At 28.1% G+C, this 10,783-nt stretch overlaps 1 protein-coding gene across 1 annotated transcript; it reads right to left on the bottom strand.

The window, feature by feature from the left end:
* Positions 1–4,113: 4,113 nt before the first annotated feature.
* Positions 4,114–7,191, bottom strand: LOC124931247. The gene is made up of 2 exons (XM_047471672.1): positions 6,555–7,191; positions 4,114–4,587 (listed from the first exon to the last, which is right to left on the bottom strand). The coding sequence occupies exons 1-2, from the start codon at positions 7,007–7,009 to the stop codon at positions 4,347–4,349; spliced, it is 696 nt and encodes a 231-aa protein (XP_047327628.1). The 5' UTR covers positions 7,010–7,191; the 3' UTR covers positions 4,114–4,346.
* Between the last annotated feature and the right edge of the window lie 3,592 nt (positions 7,192–10,783).

The following is a 10,783-nucleotide window of genomic DNA, read 5'->3' as shown; positions in this document are numbered from 1 at the left end:
AATATATTTTTAAGTAGGATATACCCATAATAATAATCTCATTTAGAAATGTCAGTAATCAAATTGAAAAAGTTATTATTGAAAAGAAATAAAAAGAGAACCAAAAATGTGAAAAATTCAATGGTTCAAAGTTGGAGCATTGAATTTAAAGCTCTATTGACTTAAGCACCTTTAATAACACTAACAGGTTTTAAGGAAATTTAATTAACTAACACGTTTGCTTTATCATTTTAATTGATTCAAAACCTTATCTTGCAATTTAGCCTGAGCTGTATTTGATTTTTTTTTTATGTTTCTTTTTAGGTAGAATCTGTAATTATTTACTAAATTTACATTATAAATTTTATTTGTAATTCTTTAATAAATTTATATTATGAATTTCTCAATAAAAAAATTCAAAATTATATTAACTTTGCACTTCAATTATTATTATTAGTACCATTACTATTCTAGTCTCATCTTATTTAAATTATCACATTGGCAATATGCCATACACATTGTTATTGATTCAAAACATATTGATTCATACCCTAAAGCAACAAAAACATCAATTTTAGTATGTTGCAAGTGTATCCTATATGTATAGGTTGTATATTTTGAATTGTGACACAAATAAATAGTTAAAAAGATTAAATATATAAATTAATTATTTTAACATAATTATATTTTAATTATGGTCAACCTATATTATTTTTAATAATATATAGAATTAGGCTGAGCTCACTTTAATACAAATAATATTGCACAATTTTAATTTGTACATAATAAACTAAATATGTCTTCTCCAATCTATATATACATTTATACTTGTTATTCATGTATGCATTTTTAAATGATCTCTTATTTCATTATTAAAATTTAAATAAATAAAAATATAAATTTCAACTTATTTTCAAAGAAATGTTTGGATAATATCAATAATTGGATAATAAATTTTAAAGTTTTAATATACTCTACTTTATCATGTGTTATTATCTGAATTTAACAAAATAAGTGTTTATAAAATTAAAATATTTTATATAATTAATTAATACAATCAAATAAGTTATAAATTAAGTTGGACTACATTTTAATAAATACTATCTAATTAAATATTTTTTTATTATACTTGACTAAATCAATCAAAAATAGAGAATTTTAATTGAATCATACCAAATTTACTTTAAAAATGATTAGTTATATATTATTATTATTTAAGTATATAATTAATTTAAAATATAATAAATAATATATATATATATATATATATATATATATATATATATATATATATATATATATATATATATATATATATATATATATATATATATATATATATATTAAGAGAAGTGATTGGATAAGAAAATTTGAATTAGAAATGAGAGAGAATGATGTGACATCACCTCATTGATAGGAAAATGAAAAAAAAAATGTGTAAAAAGAAAGATAACTTATTTTATTTTTTCAGTCAATTAGATTGGGCATGTCATTCACTCTCTCATTCTCTTCTCCAAATCATTTTTCTTATATTAATTCATAAAATATAATAAATACAGTATAACTTATGTTTTGCGTTGTCAAGACATGAATAGTTTAATAGTTTTCATGACATTGTTACAAATTGTTTGCTAAAATGATTTTATATACCTTTTTGTTAGAAAAAATTTTGGGAGTAAAAAAATTTCATTCAATATCTCGTTCTTTAAATTGAGTGTTATTCACGATAAAATCCTAATTGATGATATATGCATAAAAAATTGTATTATAGTTACTTTTTGTCGTATATGTAATGATGATGTTGAATTGACAACTCATTTATTTTTATATTATTGAGTGGTGACTAGTTTCTGAAACTTTTTGTGAAGTATTACTGAGATTCATTGGTTAGTTGCTGAAAAATTTAGATTGATATGTCTGATATGACATGCAAACATATTTGATTTATCATTTCAATTATTTTTTTGGTGGACTATCCGATGGGAGAGAAATCGTTGAACTTTCAATGATCGTAGTCGTCAAATACGTATCATTCATAATGCTATTATTATGATGTTTTCTAAGATTCGTTCCGAAAAGTCAATAGAGTCAGTCCGATCTTCTAAAAACTTACAAGCTTCATAACCTAACGAATATTTTTTTTATTTAATGTAATATTTTGTCGTTGTATACTTAAACGATTTTTTATTTTTATTTTTAGTATGAATTATATTTTGAAATGTTTTAAATAGATATATTTTAATTTGTAATATTATTAAAGAGATATATATGAATAATTTTATTTTTGTTGAGAACAACGGATTAAGTATGTTAGTCAGGAACTTAGGGTGGATATCCACCTCTTGTTGCCGTTAGGCTAGAATTGCCGTTAGGTTAGAATTGCCGTTAGGCTAGAAGAGGAATGCTTATGAATAATTTTATTATATTTATAAGGATATACTTTCTTTTTTATTTCTTTAATTTAACAATTATTTCAGTTCATTTATGTTTTTTTTTTTTTAAATAAGCTAACACACTAACTTATTAATTTTCATTTAACTAACTATACTTTTAACAAAATAAGTGGCAAATTAACATAATACATTAAATTAATTAAGTTTTAAGTCATTTTATTAAACACTATTTAATTAAAAATTAATTATACTAGACTAAATTAATCTAAATTTTACTTAAAATTATTGACAATTTATAAACACTTAAAATCAAGAATTTTCTTAAATTTATACCTATTTTATTTTAAAATTTGTATTCTTTATATATTATTATTATTATTTATAATTATAAATATAATTAAGTATAAAATTAATTTACAAAATAAAATAAAATAATAACAGTAAAAAATTATAGTTATAAGATTAATTAATTAATATCTTCACATGAATTTTGCACAAATTCTCATATTATTCAAAAAAATAAAATAAAATAAATCCTTTTTTTTTTTATTTTACCACGTCATTTTATTTTTTACATTTAGATCCTTTATAAAGAAAAAAAATTATGAATCACATGGTAATATAAAAATCCTGGCTCTCACGGCGTTCAAGTTGAATCATCACGATCCGCTCGGTGCATGGGCCGGATGAAATCGACAAAAGGGCTGAGAGTTGCTAATATCTCCCTAGCCGGGGATTTGTCTGTTGATATTCGAAAATGTGGTTTCAAGATGATTGATAATATAAATTATATAGAAAAATAAAAGAATGACATGGTAATATAAAAATAAATAAATAAATGTCACATAGATAGGATACAACAAAGGACGTTGATGCCATTAAGAAAAAAAGCCCCCTCTTGTCAAATAAGTGTAAATTACTAAATTAGAGCCCATATCTCGTCTACACGTTCGAGTAAAAATAACCCAAGTTCGAGTCACATATAGTAATTGAGTGGTCCGTTGATAAAATGAGTAATTTAATTGTTAAAAATAAATAAAATTTTAAAAAATAGTTGATAAAATAAGTAATTTGAATATGACAATGGAGCATTTAAAAAAAAACAATTATACTTAAATTTGTTGATTTTAATTCATCTAAAATTTTAATTAATAATGATCCTGTTTGAAGTTTGAACCCACCTCCGCCTGAGCCTGAGTTGAGTATGGACGATTTTTTTTTATAATTTAATTAATTATATATATTTTATTTGTATATTGATTAAGATGAAATAATATATATTTTTTTAAATAAATAAATAATATTTATACATTTTAAGTGTTTTTAAACAAGATGAGTCTGAAAAAGTTACTCTCTTTTAATAAAAATATATTATTAAATTTATTAATATTTATATAATTAAAGTATTTTTATAATATTATTTGATTTAAATTAATATTAAAATTAAATATTAAAAAAATAATGATTTATACAAAAATGATTGGTTCAAACCCAAAAAAGGCCAAATATATACATATTTAGAAACATGAATATAACTATTTAAGTCAATTTATAGATAAAAAAAACATATTTAACAAATAAAATTAAAATATTTAAACATTACAACAAAAAATCCAATGAAAAAAGAACAAACAAGCTCAACCCAACAATTTCTTCTCAAAATTGAACCCATTTAAGCACTAATAACCATGCCCATACGAAACAATAAAATATCAAACATAATCGAAAACAAGACATGAAATAGACAATATTTAAACCCTATGCACTCTCAAGTCTCAATAGACAATATTTATGAATGGGAAAAGGTTTTGACATAATTATAATCAGAACACAACAACATTATGGTCTCGTGTCAAACTATTTGATAATATACACATTGTTTGTATTATTAGAAGTCGTCGTCACAGCAACGTACTTCAGTACTAATAATACAAACTTCAATAACTTCTTTCTTTTTTCTGAAAAAAATAACAATCATGAAGGAACATTGAAGTGGAAGAGCCATGATATGACAAAAGCAAAAACCATACAAGCGAGCAAGAAGTTAAGGAATCGATGACCTTGCCAGAAGTTTCTCCTCTCAATTGTTGGCGGTGGCATCATTACAGCCTCAGCCACCACCGTTGAAGTATCTGTTCCTTCGCTCCACTGTTCCATTTCTGCTTCATTCCCTCCCATTACATTACAGGCCACTGATCCGCAGATCTCACATACCCTGTCCATAATCATTTTCACATGTTATTTTTGTTTTTATGTCTTCTTAAAGATTCGTACCATCACCAAAAAGGAGAAATCAGCCCTTAGTCTTTAACTAAATTGATTTTCAGATGTGAAATTGATAACGTTAGTATCACAATCATGTGTCAAAATAACACCTTCTTCAGATGAGAAACAGAAAAGAAAAAGAAAAAAATGCTTGTTTTCTGAATAGGCACAATATTATTAAATTGCAGGCATAGTGGGAGTTGAATCAGATATAGATGTTTGTTTGTCACTTTCTTCATAACTTTTTACACAACCAAGATGTGTAATACTTTCTCAAAGATTTGTATAGTGACCAGGTATAAATAAATAAAATAAAGATCAAATGCTTATAGAGAAAAGCATCAATAGTTTATGACCAATTCCAGTCATGACTTCCTTGGGTAATGCAGATCTAAATGAAATCTAGAAACATAAATTTTTTAATGGCAATTGTCTCATCTCATCTATTGACAATTCTCAAATCACATCATCCATGTTGCAATTCATAATTACTGATCAAGTTGAGAGAAGACAGATCTCTTAAGTTAAATATATAAATTATGGTAAGGAAACAACAACCCTAAGGCTAAGTTTGGTTAGAGCTGAATTGGAATTTTGAAATTGTGGGGTCAAATTCAAATTTTGTTGTTTTTTAAAGACTTAAAATGTGAATAATTTGTTCAGGTGCCATCCGAAATTCAGTTCTAATTATATACTCTAGCATAACAAGCTATCAAGCCCCCACATCAATCAAGGTGTTCTTAGTGGAAATCGAAACAGAAATATGTGATCTCTTAAGCAAGCCTCGGTAGATTATCTTCCAACTAATTCTTAATTAGCTAAAAATGTATTTAGATGCCTTTAAATGCTTAAAGTTGGTTAAAAGAAAAAAATTCAAAAAAATCTAATAAGAACTATAATTTAATGAAATTAAAATTTTAATTTCAATTCTATTTCCAATTTCACTAATCCAAACATAGCCTAAAGAATTAAAATAGAACTCTTCATTCCCCAAATGGCTGATAGAGGAGGAATGGTCAAGAAAGGTTATATTACCTTGAAAAGTTTTGATAGGGAAAAAACATCTAAAGTTGCATTTGATTAATTCCAAAAACAATCTCTAGTCAAACAACCAAAAGAACAACCAGACATGACAAAACATAAGAATTATAATTTAATCAAATTAAAATTTTAACTTCAACTCTATTTCCAACTTCCCTTAAACATAGCCTAAAAAGAGAATTAAATTATAATTCTCCATGCCCCAAATGGTAGTTAGTGAAGGGATGGTCAAGAAAAGTCAGATTACCCCCATTGGAGAGTTTTGATAGGGAAATTATCGAAAGTTGCATTTGAGTAATTCCAAAAACAATCTCTAATCAAAATCAGACATGACAAAACATAGAGTAAAGGAAACCCCTTAGAAAAGAGAATAAAAAAAAGATCACACTCTAACATCATTTGAAAACAGTTTTTTATCTGAATTGGGATCCAAATTTGGTTGAGAAATGAGAACCCACCAATATTTTTATATACATATCCAGATGCATTTGATATTCAACAGTCTGATTACTATGGAATTTGTACCCAGAAATCCACATCCATAGGAGAAAAGAAAATCGGATGAAATAGTGTTTCTAAATGAAGACAGTGCCTCCATCTTTCCCCTAATTTCTTGATTCTCAAATATTTTTATATATATATCTGTTCTATCTTTCCCTTTCACTTTCCCTTTCCCTTACTTTCTTCATTAATGGCTTAAAGTTAATGCTTTATTCACTCAGAAAAAAGAAGCATTAACTACAACGTGGTTTACCTAAGCAATACACTTTTGATGTGTTTCATCAATCAATTTTGAGCTGATTCTTATGAATGAAGATATCATATGAAGCAATCAAACAAGAAATAAGTGATAAGTAAATGAAAAGCAAAACATACTTGTTGCCTCTAATCTTGAACCAAGCTTCAGCACATTGTTTATGTGCAGCAGCCAAATCACCTTTACAAGAACACCCCAACTCAATAGAGTAACCAGATTCCTGATTCGTTGCATCGAAACTCAAATGACAAATCCTACAATCCCTATCAGATTTCACCAAATGTACTTTTCTCTCAGGTACACCAGCTTCCAGATCTACCTCAACCGAGCGATCGGAAGCAGATGAATCCCTCCTCTTGTGAGATAAATCGACAATCTCAATTGCAGAGAGACTAGAGCACCGACCAGCAGCAGAGTCGACCGCCGAATGCCAGGATCTTTCATCAGCATCGGAGGAAGCAGAGGTGTGATTCTCGGCTCCTCCGTCGCTCAAAGGAGCGGAATGCCGGTGTCGTCCAATATCGGCACAACCGTCCTCCAAATCAACATGTGTTTGGTCCGCCGTAGTTGCCATTTTCGATGAGCAAGGTAGAAGGATTCCTCATGTAAAGGCCGCAAGAGATGGAGAACATCAATGTCCACGATCTCTTGTAGAAGAAAGCTTATTATGATGTTGTAGTAGGTGAAAACCTTTCAGTTGTCCTTCAGTCCATGGACAGTCGTTATCTCTCTCTGGAGAGACGATATACAGAGCGCAGCAAAGAATGATATATATAAATAATAATTAAGATAGTCTGGATATATTTTTTCTTTTTATATAAAAAAAAAACAATTACATTATTAGAAAAATAAAGTCACTCTCTACACTCATTTTAAAAAATAAATAATTTAAACTATTTTTATTTTTTATTATGTAATCACTTGTCTATATATAATGATACTTAATTTTGAAAATGTCCGAATTATCGGTTCGAGAACTGTGGTTAATTTGGATATATATGTAAGAGTAAATGTGTATGTTTCAAACTCACAACCTAACAAAATATGTACAACTCTTTAACCAACTAAGCTAATAACATTTTATATTTTAAATTCAATACCAAATTTGATTAACGCGGAATGTTGTAACATTATATTTTTATCCGTGTGCATCGCACGAGAACTTCTTATTTTCTTTTAAATTTTATTCCTTTATTTAATTATGGTCTATATTTTCTTTTAAATTTTATTAATATGTTTTTTAATTCAGTCTTTATAGTTATTTTTAGTTTAATTAAAACTATAAACTTAACGAGTCTCAATTTCTTCAAGATAAAATGTTCACAATTCCCTCTCTCTGGTTTGTCTTGATTGAGTTTTTTTTCCAGAGTGTCATGGTTAACGATAATGGCGGTAGCGATTTGTATAGATTCCTTCTATTGTTTGTTACGAAAATTTTTGTAATTTCTCCGTAATTAAGATTATCTGGAATCCACTCGAGACCAATATCATCGGGAAAATTGGTCTCACCACCACAATAAAAACTAGAGGTCGTCACTAGGTAGGCCTGACCCATCGTGCCAAACAATGATATGTGATGTGTTGTGACATGCCTTGTGTTAATCATATTGTATCTGTGATGTGTCGTGTCGTGTTGTGCCTTGTGTTAATCGTGTCGTGTTTAACAGTAAAATTACTCGGCCTATCATGGCCTGTTGGCCCGTGTCGTGCTAAGCCGTGCAACAAGTCATTGTAAAGCTTCTAAAAATTTAGATATGAAGTTTGAAGTTAGAAAGTATATTCGGAAGATCAATAGAAGATAGGTGTAAACTAATTATATTCATTGTTGGATTTGAAACATTATTGCCGTCAAAATTACCGTATTAGAAGGTAGCTCTAATGAGATACCTCCTCCTCCTGGTTGCACAGGTAATCTTGTAACAATATTTGTTATCGTCGGCCAGGAAGTATCTCAGCAATAAAATGGTCTACTATACTTACCTTTATCTTCTTCCTTTATTTAATTATGGTCTGTATTTTCTTTTAAATTTTATTAATATGTTTTTTAATTCAGTCCTTATAGTTATTTTAAGTTTAATTAAAACTTAAACTTGATAAGTCTCAATTTCTTCAAGATAAAATGTTCACAATATCCTCTTTCTTGTTTGTCTTCATTGGGTTTCTCCTTCCAGAGTGTCATGGTTAACGATAATGGCGACAACGATTTGTACTGATTCCTTCTATCGTTTGTTATGAAAATTTTTGTAATTTCTCTGTAACTAACACTGTTTGGAATCCACTCAAGACCAATATCATCGAGGAAATTTGTGTCACCACCACAATAAAAACTAGAGGTCGGCACTAGGTAGGCCCGGCCCGGCCCAGCCCGTCGTGCTAATCAGTGATATGTGATGTGTCGTGTCGTGCCTTGTGTTAATCGTACTGTATCTGTGTTGTGTCATGTTGTGTTGTGCCTCGTGTTAATCGTATCGTGCTCGTGTCGTGCTTAATAGTAAAATTACTCGGCCTAGCATGGCCTATTGGCCCGTGTCGTGCCGAGCCGTGCAACAAGTCCTTGTAAGGCTTCTAAAAAGTTAGATACGAAGATTGAAATTAAAAAGTATATTTAGATGATCAATGGAAGATAGGTATAAAATAATTATATTCATTATTGGATTTAAAACGTTATTGCCGTCAAAATTACTATATTAGAAGGTAGCTCTAATGAGATACCTCCTCTTAGTTGCAAAGGTAAATCTTGTAACAATATTTGTTATCGTCGACCAGGAAGTATCTCAGCGATTTGTACTAATTCCTTCAATGTTTGCAAAGGTATTCTTGTAATAGTTATACATGTCGTGTCGTGTTGTTGCTTGTGTTAATCGTTCCGTGCCTTGTATTAATCGTATTCTGCCCGTGTCGTGTCTAACAATAAAATAAATTGGCCCAACATGGCCTTTTGTCCCATGTCTTGTCGTGTCGTGCTTTCCTTGCCGTGTCGGTTCATGCAATAGGTCCTTGTTAGACTTCTTAAAATTAATTTAAAATAAAAATTGGATCGCACCCTTTTGAGTTTCGTGCCTAACAGTAAAATAACTAGGCCCGTGTCGGGCCGTGCAACATGTTCTTGTTAGTTTCTAAAAAATTACCTATGAGGATTGAAATTAAAAAGTATATTCAAATAATCAATGAAAGATATGTGTAAAACTAATTATATTCTTTATTGGATTCGGAAAATTCTTTTAACTTTTATTAATATGTTTTTTAATTCAGTCCTTATAATTATTTTTAGTTTAATAAAAACTATAAACTTTATAAGTCTCAATTTTTTTTAAGATAACATGTTCACAATTCCCTCTCTCTTGTTTGTCTTGATTGGATTTCTCCTTCCAGAGTGTCATGATTAACGATATGGCAACAACGATTTCTATTGATTTCTTCCCTCATTTGTTACATTAATGTTTGTAATTTCTCTGTATCTAAAATTGTCTGGAATCCACTTGAACGGATATATGTCGTGTCGTGCTCATGTTAATCGTACCGTGTACATGTCGTGTCTCGTGTTAATTGTATTGTGCTCATGTCGTGCCTAACAGTAAATAACTCGGCCCAACACGACCTATTAGCCTCTAAAATGGAAATAACATCTTGTATAATTCTACAAAATATTTCTACAAAGTCAAACGCTATGCAAATTAGTGTTTTAAACAAATAAATAGACCATTAATTGTTTTTGGTTTTCTCTATTTCAACTAGTTTGATTTTATGAAACTAGCATGGGATACTCATCAACCATCTCACACAAACGATTAATATAAAAAACTTAAATTATTAACCGAGACAACAATATTCATAACATGTTAAACTCAAATCTAAATAAACATATTTTACTCTCTTCATACATTTTATTTTAAATTATTATTTTATATATATATTATTATCGTTTAAGTCTTTTTATAAAAAAAATCAACATTTTTTAAAAATCATTATTCACATATCCTTATTCGAACAAACCCATAACTAAAAAAGTAATAAAAATTATATAAAAATATAGTAAAAATAGAGGAGCTTCAGAATTGGAGTTTTTTTAAATAATCTGAAAAGTGAGGAAGTAACAATTGGTTATAATTTAGAGAATGAAAAAAAAAAGATGAAAAAAATCTTTAAAATATATTAACATATAATAATAAAATATTTTTATTAATAAATTGAATTTATAATTGAATAGAGAGATAAATGATGTTTGAGATATAAATTAGTTAACCGAACAAGCCTGTACTTCCTCGTAGAAGGGTCTCTCTAAGCTTAATTTTCTTTTAGATAAAATCATTATATTAAAAATGTAATTAAGCAAACAATGTATGGAAAA

This window comes from Impatiens glandulifera, chromosome 3 (assembly GCF_907164915.1).
Source record: "Impatiens glandulifera chromosome 3, dImpGla2.1, whole genome shotgun sequence".
NCBI classification, from domain to species: domain Eukaryota; kingdom Viridiplantae; phylum Streptophyta; class Magnoliopsida; order Ericales; family Balsaminaceae; genus Impatiens; species Impatiens glandulifera.
This window is presented reverse-complemented; position numbering and strand designations above follow the sequence as displayed.